Raw genomic sequence first — 17,912 nt, forward strand, 5'->3', positions numbered from 1 at the left:
ATCCTAGCCTCAGCGGCAACGGGCGAAGCTAGGCAATCGGCCCGCTGGGCAAGCTCCTCAGCCTCTCTACATTTGTTATTCTTTGGACGGAACAGAGGAGAGACACTGTAGGGTTACACGGCAGAGCGACTACAGCTCCCAGGAGGAGACAATGCTCTGGGGCCGAGTTGGGGCGGAAGAGAAACACGACCTGGACAGCGGTCAGAGAATGGGTAGGGCGGTCTGCTTGTTACCTCAGCATCTGGAAACCCTGCCGACTCCGACCCCTTAACAACCCTGTTTCCCGACTTGGTATTTTTAAATCTGGCGGGGCTTTCCCTTTCAGGCCAACCACTCCCCCCGTTTACCGCTCCAGCCAGTCAGCGTCAGGCCCGCCATTTTTCAAACCCTTTTCCCGCCGCCAATCAGGATCGAGCAGTACATTCCTCTCCTGACCGGTTCTAACGGGTCTGGGAGTTAACGACCTGGGCGACCCACCGAACCTGCTAGGCTGGAGCTGGAGGGACGGGCCTGGCGAGACACCGGCCAATCGGAGGCCTCCGTGGCGATAGGGCGGTGCCTACGGGAGTTTGAATAATCACCAGAACCAATCAGAGAGGCGGGGGTGTGGCCTGCGGCCCGGCTCGTCAAGTTGCCGTGGCGCGGAGAACTCTGCAAAACAAGAGGCTGAGGATTGCGTTAGCGATAAACCAGTTCACGCCGGAGCCCTGGGAAGGAAGCGTCTCTGGTGGATCCGGCCTCTCCGCGGGACTCTGAGGAAAAGCTACTACCAGGCAAGAATCCCCTTCAGCCCCTTCGTGTTCGTGGGCCTGTCGTTCCCCCTTTGCTCATAGCCTTCTAGCCGGGCTGGGCACTGTGGCTCTCGGGGTTCGACCCGGCGAGCGGAATCTGGGGTGCGGGGCCGGTGAGGGCCAGGGGCTGTGGAGGGCTGGCGGTCGGGGCTCGCGGGAGGGCGGGAAGCTCGTCCGGGCCCGGTTTCAGTCATTTTTTGAATGTCGGTCGCGAGGCGACAACTCTTTGGGGCCGGCGACGTGGAAGCCGGGGAAACATTTCTGTCAGGAAAAGGGTTTCGACGGCGCTCCTGGCGTTCCCTTCCTTAGCCCGGGCCTGGGCGGGGGGCGGGGGGCGGGCGGCGGGTGCTGGCGTTTCGGGCCTTCGGGAGCGACGCGGTGATCGCGTGAGGAGATCGGCCGCGGCTGTTGTGGTGGGTGCCGGGAGGAGGGTGTGTGCGCGGAGGCGGCCGCCCGGGGCGGGCTGGCGGGGGAGCCTGGCGCTGGCCGCCTTCCTCGCGAGAGGGGGCGGGCGCGTATTTGGGCGGGAAGCTGAGCCCCGCCAGCGTCCACCCACCGTTTCTCTCCCCGCTAGGTAGACGCCGACTGTCACCATGGGTAAAGGAGACCCCAACAAGCCGCGGGGCAAGATGTCCTCGTACGCCTTCTTCGTGCAGACCTGCCGGGAAGAGCACAAGAAGAAGCACCCAGACTCTTCCGTCAATTTCGCCGAATTCTCCAAGAAATGTTCGGAGAGATGGAAGGTGAGACCGGACAGAGCTAAGGGTTTTTCAGGTGTGTTTTTTTAGGCTATAGGACCTTAAAGGGGGTAGGTAACTTGTAACCTTCAACTTAGCGACGGTGGTGACTCGTCCAGCTATTTTGTTTTGAGTTTGGGGCAGACTGCCTTAGGTTTTCGTTCACTTCCAAGACTGCTAAAAGTAAAATGCTGCTAACCAAGGAAAATCTGGCCCTTAAGGATGATCTTGATCTTTTTTGGATGCATGTAGCTTGTAGTTTTGCTGTACTTTTCATTCTTCCTTTCATGCCCGTAGACCATGTCTGCAAAGGAAAAGTCGAAGTTTGAAGATATGGCAAAAAGTGACAAAGCTCGCTATGACAGGGAGATGAAAAATTATGTTCCTCCCAAAGGTGACAAGAAAGGAAAGAAAAAAGATCCCAATGCTCCCAAAAGGCCTCCGTAAGTTCATTTTCAAATCAGTCAAATTGCCCCGTATTTTTCCAGTTTATTAACTCTGTTGCTTTCTTTCAGGTCTGCTTTCTTCCTGTTTTGCTCTGAACATCGCCCAAAGATCAAAAGTGAACACCCTGGTTTATCCATTGGGGATACTGCAAAAAAATTGGGTGAAATGTGGTCTGAACAGTCAGCCAAAGATAAACAACCATATGAACAGAAAGCAGCTAAGCTAAAGGAGAAGTATGAAAAGGTTCGTTGTCTCTTTTAAAGCCAAGATATTTTCTAAATAAGGATGTTAGAAATAGGTATGAACTATAGAGTTGGGAAGTTTAGTTCTTCTTGTATTTATGGTTGTCAGCTCTATTTGGAGAAGGTCTAGTGAAAATTGTACATTTAAGAACGTAAGCTAATTGAAACTTCCTTTCTTTTGACTGAAACCAGTGTTTGTAGTATTGGTAGATTCCTGCATATAGACTTATTTGTAGTTCTGGGTCTCTCAGTTTTAAGAAATGGAGGGCCAAATACTTTGTTTTATGTAGATGTACCTAAAATTTGAGGGGGTGGGCAATATGAGGTAAATGGACATTGATAGTGAAAATTCTGACATCTACTACAACCCCCTCATTTTACATCATTAGCTTTCTAAAGCCTAGAGAACAAATGCTCTCAAGGCTGAGTTATTAGACTCTGAAATACCTCTTTGGACAGTCATCGGGGTTATTGGTCAATAATCTTAGATTGTTTACAACCTAGTGGTTTTTACAGTTGAGTAATGACACCGGATGCTGATTTTATATTTTGACAATATTTCAGGATATTGCTGCATATCGCGCCAAGGGCAAAAGTGAAGCGGGAAAGAAGGGTCCTGGCAGGCCAACAGGTTCAAAGAAGAAGAATGAACCAGAGGATGAAGAGGAAGAGGAAGAGGAGGAAGAAGATGAAGATGATGAGGAAGAAGAGGAAGATGAAGAATAAATGGCTATCCTGTAATGATATGTGTGGAGTGTGCGTGTGTGCTCAGGCAATTGTTTTGCTAAGAATGTGAATTCAAGTGCAGCTCAATATTAGCTTCAGTATAAAAACTGTACAGATTTTTGTATAGCTGATAAGATTCTTTGTAGAGAAAATACTTTTTTAAAAATGCAGGTTGTAGCTTTTTGAGGGGCTACTACATACAGTTAGATTTTAAAGCTTCTGATGTTGAATGTTTCTAAATATTTAATGGTTTTCTTAATTTCTTGACTTGTGTATTGTAGCACAGCAGACTTGTAGGAATTAGTATCAATAGTAAATTTTGGGTTTTTTAGAATGTTGCATTTTGTTTTTTAAAAAAATTTTTGTAATAAAATTATGTATATTATTTCTATTGTCTTTGTCTTAATGTGCTAGGTTACTTTTCACTTTAAAAATACTCAAGGTCTGAAACCACATCAGCTTTTTCTTGTATTTCTGCCTAATAGTTCTCAGACACAGTTGATTTAGTAAAATGTTTGGTTAAAAGAAAGTTAAACATGCCCATATTCTAATTTACAAAGTATTCTTTAAAAAATAGATTTGGAATTTATTGAACTTCTAAAATTGGTGCAGTTTTACAAAATGAGTTTTTTTTCTTGACATTGCTATTCATTTATTACTAACTTGTCCCTTGGGTTTGTTTTTGTTTTTTTTTAACTGACTCTGTCTTTAGGGAAACTTTCTCTTTAATATTAATATGAGGCAAAGGAGCTAATACGGTGAGTATATACCTAAATAAATTTTTAAAAACATCTTTAGTAACAGGTTAAATTTTCTGTTGATTATGAACTAGTTCAAAATAGAATACCAGAATGAATTTTGGGTTATATCTTTAAAAATTATTGTGGTTTTAAGCTTTAGAATTTTGGGTAACCGTCAGAAAGCACTTGAAGTGGTTATTGTGATCTGCCATGACTAAATTTCACTAGGATTTATATTTATTGGGGAAAGCAATTACTTGAGATGCTCCTTTGAAGGAGCAATTGCTTCTATTTGAATTAAGATTATTATTTTGAACAATTATCAGAGGCTTCTAGTGAAAGTCAACCTCTTTTGGCCAAGTGGTGACAGAAGAAACCTATTTGTTGATCGTTTTATAGTTAAACCTGACAATCCTGATTACCTATCAAGTTTTAAAATAGTCAGAATTCTTATTACCCAACCATGGGAGTTTTGGTTATCTGCCATATGCCATATTTGAGTAAGTTTTTGGTAAGGAATATATCATTAAACAAAAAATACCAAAGTTCTGTTAAATGGAAGTGACATAATAGCGTAATTACCAGAGCAAATAGAGTCAAAAATCTGCAGACCTCTGATTGATTGTCTTCTTAATCTTATCCCAGTAGTTGCACATTTAAATTTGGAGCTTTTGATGATCAAAATGAAAACAAATCTATATTTTAAAAAATAATTTCTGGTGTTAAGTGGCTTAATAGTGCCAGAAATTAGGGTAATGTATTTTAGAGGCATAACCTAGGTCTGGATCCCAATGAACTTTATTTTTTGACATTCTATGTCCCCATTTGTAATACGGGGTCATTACCCACTTCACAGCGTTCTAATGTTAAAGGAGAAAGTTAAAATTATCTAAAACACTACTACGAGCATAAAGAGATTTTAAATAGTTAACTAAAATTGAAATAGGGTAAAAGTCTTGTTTCCTTCAGGATTTCTAAATCTATAAATTTTAAGACCCATGAGGCAGACCAGTCAGATTTCTTGTCATCTTTTTGGGAGTTTTTGTGACTGCTTTAACTCTGTTCTTTTATATAAAATGCTTTTCGTGTCTAAGCTGAGAACGACTCATTCTTAAGAGCTGCTCTAGAATAAGTTCAGGATTTAGGGTGAGTCATGTTTGATATTTTTAAGTGTGGATCAAGATTTCAAATCTCTCTGAAAGATTATATCAGTAAATTTTCAAGACTAGGTTACTTTAAGGAGTGGTTCTTTTGGAAACAGGGTAAGAATTAGATTCCATGTACCATGTACCAGCTGGTACATGGAGGTGTTTATGAAAACTCCCCTTTTTTTTTTTTTTTAAAAAGAACTATGTCATATCTTAGTGATACAAAATGTAAAAGAGCTATGTGGTGGGTAGTCTGTATCTTTGATTCCCAGCTACCTGGTTCTCCTAGGAGACAACCACAATAATATGATTTATCCTTCAAGACAGACTTAAAGCACCAAGCATCATATACACAAATGGAAGCTTTATGTAATGCTCTGCCCCTTATTCTCCTCATTTTAGAAAATGTTCTATCAGTACAGTACAACAGAGCTGACACTTTGAATAGCTAGCTGCGTAGTATCCTATTGGATAGATCATAATTTAATCCGTTCCCTAAAAGTAGTTGTATTTTTTTATGGACAATATTTCCATGAATATCCTTGTATGTGATTTCAAAAAATCGTAACAAAAATTTTAAGTTTATGCATTTTAAGATTTGATGATTATAACCACTAAAACCTGTACAGTTGACCCTTGGAACAACATGGGGGTTATGGGAGCTAAACCCTGCCCCTCACGCTGTCAAAAATCTGCATATAACTTAAGACTTCCCAAAACTTTACTAATAGCCTGTTGATGAGAACCTAAACCGGTAGTTAATATGGTCAATCAACACATACTTTGCATGTTATATATATTTCATATTGTATTTTTAAAGTAAGCTAGAGAAAAGAGTATGTTAGTAAGAAAATCCTAAGAGAATACATTTACAGTACTGTAAAAAATGCACGTATAAGTGGACAGTGCACAGTTCAAACCTACTTTGTTCAAGGGTCAACTGTACTTGGTATATGCTGGAAACCTCTTATGTTTTGTTAACTTATTAAAGCCTGCCAAAATTGCTGTCAATAGACGTTGTACTAATACATACTGCACAGCAATGAATGTTACAGTGTCTATTTCCTCATCTCAGCAACATAATAGTTATCAAACTTTTTAATCTTTGCTATTTTGATTTATAAAAAATGGTTCCTCCTATTAAAAGTTGAGCATATTTTTATGTTTAAGAGTCATTTGTTTCCTGTGGTCTTCTGTCTCCTGGGTCTCTGTATTAGTAATCTGTGGAGATTAAGGAAAGTGACCCTTTGTGACTTGCATTGTAAATATTTTTCTCCTTGTCAATTTCCTTTTGAGTTTATGATGTTTTCTTTATGCAAAGATTTATTTTATGTAGGCAATTTTATTAAATCTTTAGTGGTTTTGGGAGGCCTTTCCCACTCAAAGATTATAAAAATTATCTGCTTGCTTTCTTTTAAAAAATATTATTTAAATCTTTGATCCTTCTGGAATTTATTTTGGTCGACTCAGGTAGGGGCTCAAATTTATTTATTTCCAGATGGCAGCTACTACTTTTGGTCTTTTTATTTGTAAAAGCTGGATTAGAAGATCCTAAGGTTTCTTACATATTAGAGCAGTCAGTTGCAGATTTGCTCAATAGATGACAGTATGCCTTTTTGTAAGTATTTTGTTTTTAAACAGCATTTACTGTAAGTAGTAAATCATAAACTTGTCTTAGACTAGTACAAATACAGCATTATCTTAAACCTGTTACTATATATGTCACTAAAAATGTTCTACAAAGCAGCAATGATTTTATTTCTTGGGGAATAGCAAGAAGAAAGATAAAGGAGCTGTTAGGTCACTGCATAAGATCCAATCCTTTAAAAAATATCTCTCTAGAAATAACCCATTTTTGGACTTGTTCTCATGAGGTTCCTGTTGGAGATTGGCATTTTCAGAGAAAGGTAAGATACTGGCAGAAAATGCAAAGATCTATAGAGTGTAGACAGGGAAAAGGCTGGATGTGGTAAAGTGATGAGCATACAAGAAAGTAAGCTCTATGAGGGCAATGAATTGTTTTAAATTTTGTATAATGTTCTATACCCTGTGCCAGAAATGTAGTAGGTACTCTATAGTTATAAACAAATAGGCCCAGGATAAAGAGGGCAGCTACTATTTAGCTCAGTCGTGTTGTTGGTTGGAAATGTGGGTCTAGGATTCCCAAATATCCCAAAATCTAGATACTTTTTAGAAAGTGAAATCTGAATTATAAATGTTGGCAATGAATTCAAATGTCAGGTTCAAAGAAAATGTCTGCAGGTAAGATTCTACCCAAGGGTTACGAGTTTGCCAATTCTGTAAATAGGTAAATGTAAGATAGTTAATAATATTTACTTGAGTTAGGACTGTTAGTAAGTTTATGTATGCCTTCCAGCTAAGCATTGTTTTTATAGCTGTATAAGAAACTTCTCACCCTGGCTGGAAACTCCTCTGACTTCTTATCCTTTAGTAAATGTACATATAGACATTGTTTCTGAGGTGTTAATGGAATTTCACTGGGCTTCTGAGCCTCTCTTCAGGATTTATAGTGCAGACTTTTCCCTTAGTGAGCCTCATCCTAGGAGTTACCGTATCTATAGAATAGTGGACTCAGGAGCACAGAGTGTCACATTTAAAGAAAAGTAAAATAACTTTTAAGCAACATGGAGCATCAAACTTCAGAACTGGAAATGATCTTTATACCAACTGATCCAGTCTCCTCCTTCAGGAAGACATGGCAGTCAACTAGGACAATCAGTATCCTAGGGCAGCAGGTAAGATGATAAAACACTAATTCATTTACATATGTTATTCTTTCACTCTTCACATTTTTCCAATAAAGATGAGATGGCTTATACAAGGGATAAATTAAAATACAGACAGGGCACCTGGCTGGCTCAGTTGGTAGAGCATGAGACGCTTGATCCTGAGGTCATGAGTTTGAGCCCCACGTTGGGCATAGAGATTACTTAAGAAAAAATACAAACAGACAAAGGGAAAAACAAGGTTATGAAGGAGATTAAGAGTGAGGAGATGAGGAGCTTACACTTGGGACTTGGATTAGAGTTTGAATAGGTCTCTGTTTCTTACTGGTTTGGTAGCATCAGACAAGTCATATAACCTTTCAATTTCTTCATCTATAAAATTAGCAAATTTGAAGATTAAATGAGGCAATATATTTAAGACACTTATCTGGGTGGCAAGTGATAGTAAATAATGTTAGCTAAAAGAATACATACCAATATGTATGAGTTAAGATAGTTGCTATGTAAGAGTATCAGATTCAGTTCTGAGATTTAATCTTTTTTTCCCCGTCATGGTAAGTGTACTCCTTAATCATCTATATCACCCATCCCTCTACCCATCTCCCCTCTGGCAACCTTTAGTTAAGAGTCTGTTTCTTGGTTTGTCTCTCATTTTTTTTTCCTTTGCTCATTTGTTTTGTTTCTTAAATTCCACATGTGAGATCATATGGTATTTGTCTTTCTCTGACTTATTTTGCTTAGCATTATACTCTACCTCTGTCCATGTTGTTGCAAATGGCAAGATTTCATTCTTTTTTTATGTCTGTGTGCTCACTGCTGTGTAATACTGATGAGTATTTAGGTTGTTCTTGGGGGTTTTTGCTATTGTAAATGGCAGTGCTATAAAAATTCCGGTACCAATTTCCTGGTATTCAAGTGCACTCCTTTCCAGTAACCTTCCCTGTGAATTCCAGCTGTCTCAGCAGCACCAAACTCTATTCTGTCTCCTCAGCTCACCAATATCACCACTGTTTGAGCTCCATTTTCCTGTACCATGAACACGAAAGTTCCCCCAGACAGACGGACATGGTAAACCTGGGGTTCACCTTGCATGCTTCCTTTCTCCCAAGTATCACAGTCTGCTTTGCCCATTATCCAATTCCTCAAAACAGCCCATATATTTTATCCAGTTTATAGTTTAGGACAGCAGGGTTAAGTCCAATACCAAATACTATGTCATGGCCGGACATGGAAGTCTATTCAGTTCAATTTTCTACTAAAAGTTTTAGTTTTGCTTTGTACATGTAAGCATTAATACAGTTGTTTATTTGCACATACCAAAACCTGAGAAATTTCATTTAAAGATAATTTAAAGACATTATCTTAAACATTCTTCAAGATGCACTTAGTTCTATCCAAGTGTTGTTAGACCACTAAAAACTATATTTTACACATGCTATATAAATAATGTGAGGTAGAGATTATTTATTCCCTATGGATAAACATTTTACCCCCAATTTAAGAAGAAGCATAACTTGTGAGCTTCGTTTCTTAATTTGCAAAGTGTGGGTAATGTTATCTCATATATGAAACATAGGTACACACATGTAACCTTTATATAGAGTTTGCAGTGTAGATGTCTTCTGATTAAAAACAAATTTTAAGGGGCACCTGGGTGGCTCAGTTGTTAAGCGCCTGCCTTCGGCTCAGGTTATGGTCCCAGGGTCCTGGGATCGAGCCCCACATTGGGCTCCCTGCTCGGCGGGAAGCCTGCTTCTCCCTGTCCCATTCCCCCTGCTTGTGTTCCCTCTCTTGCTGTGTCTCTGTTAAAAAAATTAAAAAAATAAAAAGAAATTTTAAGGCTTTGAAACCAGATAATAATAGCTAATATTTATAATACCCTGACTATATGCCAGGAACTATCCTAAGCACTTTATGTATATTCATACAATTCTAATAAACTCCCACAAAATTGGCACTATTATTTTCCCCAATTTGCAAATAGGAAAATTGAGGCACAGAGTTTAAATGACTTTCTAAGGTTATATGAGTAATTTGTAGTGGAACCTAGATTCAAAACAGACTGGTCCACCATACTATATTCATTCAGATGAGTAGATTGTAACATCATTCTATTATGAAAATAATAGAATCCCACCTCTCCTCAGATGTGGGCTCAATTATGGGCATTTCAGAATCTTAAAAATGAGAATTGCAAAAACAATTAGTGGATTTAGTTTAGAGTCCATCCTTCCTTTAATCTCAGTTCCAGGGAATAGTGGTCCACAAAAACCATTCTCTGTCCATTTTCCTGCAACTGACTGATTCTAATGAATGATATGCATTTTCATAGTGCTTGATACTTTTTAAATCTGCTTTCACATGGATTAATTTTCATGTACCCAAATGACTGGCCTACTAGGGATCTGGCTCAGATCAAATACTTACCATGTTTTCCATTGAATTATAAGTGGATTTTTTAAAAAAAAAGTTAGATTCTGTCCAGAAATGAAATATATTCCAAGATCCCTGTGAGACTGTATCTTAAGGCTTCCTTTCTTTCTACTCACTTGATCTATCAGGTTGTAAAGAGTTTTGCTTTCAATAGGCAATTCTATAGTAGAATACACTGCCAAGGAAGATATATGTGCTGGGGTGGTTTTTTATAATTGGATAAGTGACTTCAAAAAAAAATTGCTATATATAGGCAACTAGAGACCAAAATAAACCTTTATGTTTCCTTCCCACAGATAAGTAAGCTCCAAGTATTCCAAGCATATTCTAAGCAGAATTATAACCAATATTCAAGCACATACTCAACATATAACTATAGTATATGATATTTTAGCTATTATGTTAGTGTATCTCATTAACAATAAAATCAAGTAATTATTTCAAGCATGCAGTATTTGGATTTAGGAACGATTACGAGTACTGAAAAAACCCAATGGATTAAAATACAGTATTTTATTTTTTTCTCACCTAAAAAACAAGCAACCCAGAATTAAGATATACATAAACTTCTCAAATTTATCCCTAATAAAATTTGAATATTTATACAATTTCTACAGAAACATACAGTGTATCAAAATCTGCATAAATCAAATTTATAAAATGTGTAGAAATGCATAGTGATATTATCAACTTACAAAGCAAGGATATGGGAATTATTTCCAAAGCAGCCTACAGTAGAAAATAGTCATATGGCAGCAGCTTCTGATGTTTTTCATGTTTGGTAAGGTTTCTGATTTCAATATATAGAATCATTTTCATAGAGTATCAATGAATTGCACAAAATACCCATTTAAAATTTACACGCACAGTTTATGTGCCACCCTTCTTAGGCCTATGCATAGTTAACAAGGTTATAATCTATTCAACAAGGAAAATGGAGCCTATTTGCAAAGACACAAGTAATTAAAGTACCAATTCTCTTAGTTTCCATTTATAGTTGATTTATTTTGCAGTTGTATAAGCATATATAAATGTATTTCTTTTTAAACATCCCTAGAGATGCATGAAAGTTAAAATGGTTGATCACAGATCAGTAGCAAAATATAACTTGACAAGTCAAAATTACAAATAAAACTCTGTTCAGGATGTTTAACTCTGACTCTCCAAATTTAAGAGCTAAGCTTGGAAGAAACAAATTTGTAGGCTTTTCTTCTAAACAAATGTAGATTTTTTCTTTCCTTTCTTAAGCTTTAATTAAAAATAGTTCCCTCGGGCAGTAGTTCGTGAAATTCCTTTCTTGTAATGATATCATGATTACAGGATCAAAAATGCGTAATTTCCTTGCCATTCCCCACTTCATCAGTTTTTTCCCTCTCTCTCTCTTTTTTCTGCACTCAGTGTAGCATTTTAATCTTTTGGGTAACAAAAGACTATGACTTAGAAATTAAAATTTAATTGACCACTTGCAGTATTTGGTTTTCCTATAGTAGGTACTATCTCAATAAATGTTGAAATCCAAACAAGTCTTCTTTTCACTGGAAAAATACTAATAGAAATATGCTTCCTAAAAAAAAAATTAAGAAACACTAGGGAACTAACACCTAACCTAACAGAAGTTTATATCTGTTAATGAACTGTGTTTTTAAATAGCCTTTTTTTTTTTTTAATTTAAAAAAAATGTGCAGGGGATTTCATTTGGATGAAGACATACATGAAACATCCACTCACTCTTGGCTTCAGAGGTTCCACAGCTTAGGTTGTAACGCACAGGAGTTCTGTAAGGATTCATCTAACAAGGGCTTGGTAATCCTTACCTTGGTCAGAATGAACCCCGGATGTGTTTACAGTGGTATTTTGTTGTTTTTGTTAACCCCACACTTCAAGGTTTCAAAACCGAGAATTAATTTTCTGTAGTGATAGGTATAAAGGAAAAGTAAATCCCAGATGTCAGTGGACAATTTTTCTCTAGTTGGTAGACCCCCTTTGCTATCTTAGGAGTCAGTACCAACAGAGAGCGCTGGGCATGCCCGCGAGTCAGGGAGTTAATGCCATACAATCTTCAATCCTATGAAATAGCCTCGGATGTTCTATACTGTCTTTTCTTTTTCAAGCCATACAACATTCAATTTCGGAACAAATGGTAGCACATAAAGTCATTTTTGAGTAGTGAAAGTATTCCTCATACAGATGACAATTCCGTAACATCCTATAAATTTCATCAAAAGCTCTTGAAATATATACTGAGAAATGAAAGAGGCACTAAATGTGTTGAAATTCACCTTTCAAAAAAGCAGCATGACTGTGAAGGAAGGCCACCTTGGCTAAGAACCTGTGGCAGTGCTTCATAAAGATGTAAAATTAAATAAAGACACAACAGGTTGATAATCACCAAGTTATATATGAAAGTCTGGTTACTCCAACCTTGTTTTCAAGTGTGTTTAAAAAAAAAAAATAATAAAATCAAACTGCCTTTCAGACCCCTGAGTGTAATCCCAAAGAAGACAAGGATGCTTTTAACTCTGTTCTAAATAAAACAGAGCTAAATGCACAAATTACCAACATCATCTTAAAACAAAAAAAGATGTAAACATCTACAAAGTTTAAGGTAAAAGCAGTTTTGTAAACAGTAACTGCAGATGATAATGTTATTGTAAAATCACAGTTTATCAACGTCCTTCAAACTGATCAGGAGGTTCTGGGTTTGGAGCTGTACAGAGTTAATAACAGTTGCAGCAGGTTTCAGGCGGTTTTCAGTCCTGTATAAATTTATATGTCAGTAGGTAGGTTATTGGTTTCTTTCATTCTTTCTAAACGCTATGGATGTTGTTCATTTCCCACTTTTGAGTCATTTTACTGGAGTCACAATCGGAGATGAACACTTGATGGAGGACGTCTGAACGATCTAAGCACTTTCCTGAAGGAATGTGAGTAAATCTGTGCAGGCTCTGGAAAACAAAGGACAAAGGAATTTTAAATTTGTACTTCTTTCGGTATCACTGATATTCAAAGGCATTACCTGGCTTTCGCAAGAAGAGAATTCCAGCAGATAGGACAGGCTTAAACCAACCATACCTCAGACTTTGGATTTTTCCTGATTGTCAGTCTTCTAGGTCCTTTTATCGTTAAGTCATAATGTACTGCCAGTACCTCAAATTCAATGGTATAGAAACTTCATTTCACTGTCTTCCCCTCCAAACCGACTTCTTTCTTCAGTTCCCATCCTGGCTTAACGGCAGTACCATCCTTCCAGGCCTCAGGACAGAGGCCTTTCATGCTACACCTTCCTTTATTCATTCAAATTGTAGCAGTCACTGAGGACTGATATTTGCAGTGTCTCTGATCTATATCCTTTCCCAGACCCACCGCATATGCCTTAGTTTAGCCCTCATCCTCTGTTGTAGATGTCTTCAATATAGCTCAGGGCGTCTCATACGGTAGTCCTCAGACTATCTAAGATTGGGTCTGTAAGGCCAAAACTATCTTTATAGTAATACGAAGACCCCATTTGCCTTTTTCATTGCACGGACATTTATACTGATGGTGCAAAAGCAATGGCAGGTAAAAATGCTGGGGCCTTAGTATAAGTCAAGCAGTGACCTAAGTGTGCTAGCAGTCTCAGTGTTCATGGCCATACATCCACAGCTAAGAAAGAAAATGCTAGTTTTACTTAAAGGTGTCTGTGATGAAACAGTAAAAGTTATTAGTTTTATTAAATCCTGACCCTTGAGTATACTTTTTTTAAAAAGATGATTTATTTTAGAGAGAGAGAGAGAGAGAAAGAGAGGGAGACACTGTACTGTGTGCAAGTGGGGGCAGGGGCAGAGGGAGTAAATCTCAAGCAGACTCCCGGCTGAGCACGGAGCCCAATATGGGGCTCGGTCCCATGACCCATGAGATCATGACTTGAGCCGAAACCAAGAGCCAGACGCTTAACCGACTTAGCCACCCAGGCGCCCCTACCCTTGAGTATACTTTTAAAAATATTCTGAGATGAAATATAAAGTGTGCATAAAGCACTTCCATATAGTGAAGTACAGTGGTTATCTGGAAGGAAAGCACATGTACATTTGTCCAACTAGCTGCTTTTTTCGTGTAATGTCATTTTGACTTGAAAGGACAACTCTAGACAAACCATGGTGATTCAAACTTGGGACTGGGCAGACTTTTTCTAGAAAATGAAGTAAGCCTGTCACTTAAAAAAAACAGCAATGCTAATCTGACAGTATTTGTTGCCACTGATAGAATTTGACTTTTCAAGCAAAAATTAGAGTTGTGGAAAACTTGTACCCACCACCATGAACTTGACAGCTTTACCATGAAAAATCAGTGGTTATATTTGTGATTTTTTGACACTGGTGTTTAGTGAAATGTGTCAACATTCGGATGATCTACAAAACTTAGCCAATATTTTCCAAATAAGCAATGCATGATGTTACAAAAGCAGACATGAGTAAAAGATCCTTTCAGAGTTTCAGACAGACCAATGGATTTTAATGTAACATAGGGCAAGATGTTCACTGATACGGTTTCGGATTCTACACTGCAAAAAACTTATAAGAAACGACCACTTACTTAGCTGTGGTGTAGCATCAAAGAATACAATTATCTGAAGAGGCTATTAAATTAATCCTCTCTTCTCTAACCACATGTTTGAGGCTAGATTTTCCTCATATACTTCAACCAAAACAACATATCACATCAAATTGAATGCAGAAGCAGTATGAGAATCCAGCTGTCTTCTATTAAACCAGACATTTAAAGGGATTTGCAAAATCATAAAACAATGATAACGTAGTAGGGTTATCATTAACTTTTACATGAATTAATATATAAGTACAAGTATAATACAATACAAATACATGCTTACAAAATTTCTCAGGTTTAATTTGCAATTCAGAAAATATTTTTAGCTATGACCTAGATAAATTAAATCTGTTGGGTTCTCAGTAATTTTCAAGAGTGTAGAGAGAATCTAGAGACTGGAAGTCTGAGAACTGCAGACTGAGCTGACCTGCTTATCAGTCCATACTTCACAATGGTCCTGGAGTTATTTTCCTAAAAGTATCCACTGTTTCCTCTCACTGGGTTCCTCAAATAAAGTCATTCACTCTCCAAAACTTACAAAATGAAGTTCAATGTTCTTTCATGTGGACTACAATTTAGGGATACCAAACTAAACATGAGTCCTAGAGTTTTCTACACACTTTCATTCCACGCCTTTGCTCACCCAGTTTTCTTGTTTATCCGCTACAAAAAAACGTTTTCTATCTCAAGATCTGGTACAAAGATACTTCCTCAGTGAAACTCATCCTATTAATCTCTCCTTTGTTAACCTATGGCATTTTACTTACTTTCATTTCTGCAGTTTTTTCTTTGCTGCCACTGGAGTATGATGTGCTTTGGCTTCTTTTTGAAGTCACCACATCATCGGGCCCCAAGAAATATTTAGTAATGTCTGATGCACAAATGTGTACTCAATGCTGTGGCCTTTAAAATATCTAAAATATGTACATTGCATTTTTTTTTATCCATTAAACTACTTCTGGATGGCAGTTTCTGGTCTGCCATAGCCTTCTTTTACTATTTTATTAGTACTGTTCTCACTGACCCCCGTAACACTTACTGCTATTATTCATCTTTCTTTGTGGAAATAAACGCTCTGTGCTTCAGGGTTTATGTTAACCTTCTCCTTTCTAACTTGTTATAGGAAAAAAATCAGCAACTGACACATACTCACCACTTCATAGTAATTATCTATGAACGATGATAACCGGGAATATTAAGCGGGTCATAATAACATCACTACCTAGCAAGTCAGGGCTTGCATGACAGACACGGTATGATCCCGACCACTAGATGAGTAAATAAAGTTGAGGGTTGCCAGGTTCTTTCAGTTTGGGGCAGCTTTCCCAGCTTTATGTTTCACAATAAATTGATTCGGTCAAGTCTAGACACTGAAAATTACACATAAATACATTAATATGTTGGAATCTTCAACTTGGCAAAGAACCTGGAATATTCACAGCTGAAAGAGAAAAACTGCTCCTGTGGTGTCAAGTGAATAACTAAACATGACCTTTAAAGCAGTATTTATCCAGTTACCATAAAGAAGTTGGGAAGGCCCAGACTGCTAAGTGTTGTGTGTCTCTATCTCCACCTGCTGGACAACATGAAATATAAATGCAATAGGACGGAAATTTTATATATATGTATATAAACACACACACACACATATATATACGTATATCTATACATACATATATATTTTAAGATTTATCCATCTAAATTCCAGATGGTAGGTATTATTAAAATGAAATAGCAAATAATATTTCAGGAGATGAAATGCACAATACCTTGAAGTACTGCCATTCCTTAAATTCATTTAGATTACAGTGTGTAATCATAACTTTGGATCCATCAGGGCCCTTTGTCAAACACTGGTCATACTGCATGAGTTGATTAGCTTCGTTGATTCGAAAAAGCTATTAAAAAAAAAAGAAAATAACAAGGCACCTTCTCTGCTGATATACATTATTTAAAAAAAAAAAAAAGAAACTTAACTCATAATTAAACTCAATGACTATCTTATTTTTCTATAATTTTTCTGTATGTTCAGAATTCCATGTCCAAAGATAGAAACTATATTCATTTTGATATTAGCGAAGACTCCTGCTAACACTTAAAGGATTATGTTCTTTAGCCTCTTACATATAGAATGGGTCATTAACACATATTTATTATGTACCGACAGTGTGAGCAGATGAAAACGTGGAAACAGAGCTGATGATGTTTGACAATCTAAATTAGAGGCAAGAACAATACCCACATAAGGAAGTAAGAAAATATATTAGTGAAATATACCTTACTGGCAGCAACATCCTAGCTAATTTATTAGGGGAAAATGTGGAATACTGAACAATATTTGCAAATAAAATTACTACAGAGCTAGGCTGACATGGTTATATCCTCCCATAGGAATATATTCTAATCTCTTATATCAGAAATAAATTCTAGATTCGGATTGCTTGTGTGAAAACCCGATACTGCTATCATCCCCCTCATCTAAGTAAATGCTTTAGAACTGTCAGGTTTTTTTTACAGAATGTTTAACTTTACCCAAACAAACAAAATTATCAAATTAAAAAGCAAATGAAACCCCCTGATCAGTAAGACTAGCTGCTCCAATAAGTATGGTTATTTACCTGATTCCCTCCCATCCTGTGGCAGGGTCCCAGCTCAACAAAGCCTCCGTTTGTCTTCCCCATGCTATCAATGCAGTAGACAGTCTCAAGCCCTCTGATCTACAAAAATGAACAAAGAACCAAAGAGCAGGCAACAGTTTAGCTTTAGTGAGCTCTAGCAATAGGGGAAGAGAGTTTCATGCTAGATACTGCAGTTCACAGTGGAAGTCTGGGTACGTGTAATGCTAGGTTAAGACGAACTTGTCAGTCTTTGAGTAGCTCAGAGTATACCAGTTGTCTCTGAACTCATTTATGGTCTTGAAGTCCACACTGCAATGGGCTTACCCCAACTGAGGGCACTAGTCTATAGATTTTGATAAAATACCGCAGAAGAAAAAAAATAAAAAGATCTGAAATACAATTCCAGGTTCATGAGAATTCATGTGGATGAGAAGCAAACAGAGCACAGTTCCCTAACCCCAGTGGCAGCAGACCCTGGCCCTAGATGTCTAGACCAGATTGAATATGTAAGAAATGGCTGTGCGACAATTTTGGCAGCTGTCTCCAAGAGGCCCAGGGGACAAAAGTTAGGGCAGATGGGCCAGGCAGTGAGACGTTACTCTGACTATGAATAATATGGGTGAGAAGCAAACACAGGGGTTCATCTTTGGAATGCATATTTTCCCTTTTCTGGAAATACTACATATTTGTTAACTCAAT

The 17,912-nt window shown here is 37.8% G+C and overlaps 2 protein-coding genes across 5 annotated transcripts in view; one reads left to right on the top strand and one right to left on the bottom strand.

Moving 5' to 3' along the window:
- The first annotated feature begins 426 nt into the window (after positions 1 to 426).
- On the top strand, positions 427 to 6,147 carry HMGB2 (high mobility group box 2). 2 transcript variants are annotated; one of them, XM_032389095.1, is made up of 5 exons: positions 427 to 773; positions 1,370 to 1,534; positions 1,826 to 1,971; positions 2,044 to 2,218; positions 2,782 to 6,147. In XM_032389095.1, the coding sequence occupies exons 2-5, from the start codon at positions 1,385 to 1,387 to the stop codon at positions 2,941 to 2,943; spliced, it is 633 nt and encodes a 210-aa protein (XP_032244986.1). In that variant the 5' UTR covers positions 427 to 773; positions 1,370 to 1,384; the 3' UTR covers positions 2,944 to 6,147. The 2 variants fall into 2 exon arrangements, with proteins under 2 accessions (XP_032244986.1, XP_032244985.1); XM_032389094.1 differs by having other exon boundaries at positions 430 to 773; positions 1,366 to 1,534; positions 2,782 to 6,146.
- A 5,947-nt stretch (positions 6,148 to 12,094) lies between these two features.
- Positions 12,095 to 17,912, bottom strand: part of GALNT7 (polypeptide N-acetylgalactosaminyltransferase 7) — a 139,618-nt gene continuing 133,800 nt past the window's right edge. For all 3 annotated transcript variants that reach the window (XM_032388993.1, XM_032388994.1, XM_032388995.1), the window contains exons 10-12: positions 17,214 to 17,312; positions 16,365 to 16,493; positions 12,095 to 12,956 (exon numbers count right to left, since the gene is read on the bottom strand). In XM_032388993.1, coding sequence (XP_032244884.1) covers positions 12,819 to 12,956; positions 16,365 to 16,493; positions 17,214 to 17,312 — 366 coding nt within the window. In that variant the 3' untranslated portion in view covers positions 12,095 to 12,818. The remainder of the gene's footprint in view (positions 12,957 to 16,364; positions 16,494 to 17,213; positions 17,313 to 17,912) is intronic.

This window comes from Phoca vitulina, unplaced genomic scaffold, assembly GCF_004348235.1.
Source record: "Phoca vitulina isolate PV1807 unplaced genomic scaffold, GSC_HSeal_1.0 scaffold53, whole genome shotgun sequence".
Lineage (NCBI taxonomy): Eukaryota > Metazoa > Chordata > Mammalia > Carnivora > Phocidae > Phoca > Phoca vitulina.

What these genes read in the sequence shown, in the direction of transcription:
- HMGB2 (XM_032389095.1), top strand. Translation starts at nt 1,385, where the DNA reads ATGGGTAAAGGAGACCCCAACAAGCCGCGGGGCAAGATGTCCTCGTAC. An exon ending in AATGTTCGGAGAGATGGAAG is followed by an intron (nt 1,535 to 1,825) that starts GTGAGACCGGAC and finishes TCATGCCCGTAG; the next exon opens with ACCATGTCTGCAAAGGAAAA. An exon ending in TAAAGGAGAAGTATGAAAAG is followed by an intron (nt 2,219 to 2,781) that starts GTTCGTTGTCTC and finishes ACAATATTTCAG; the next exon opens with GATATTGCTGCATATCGCGC.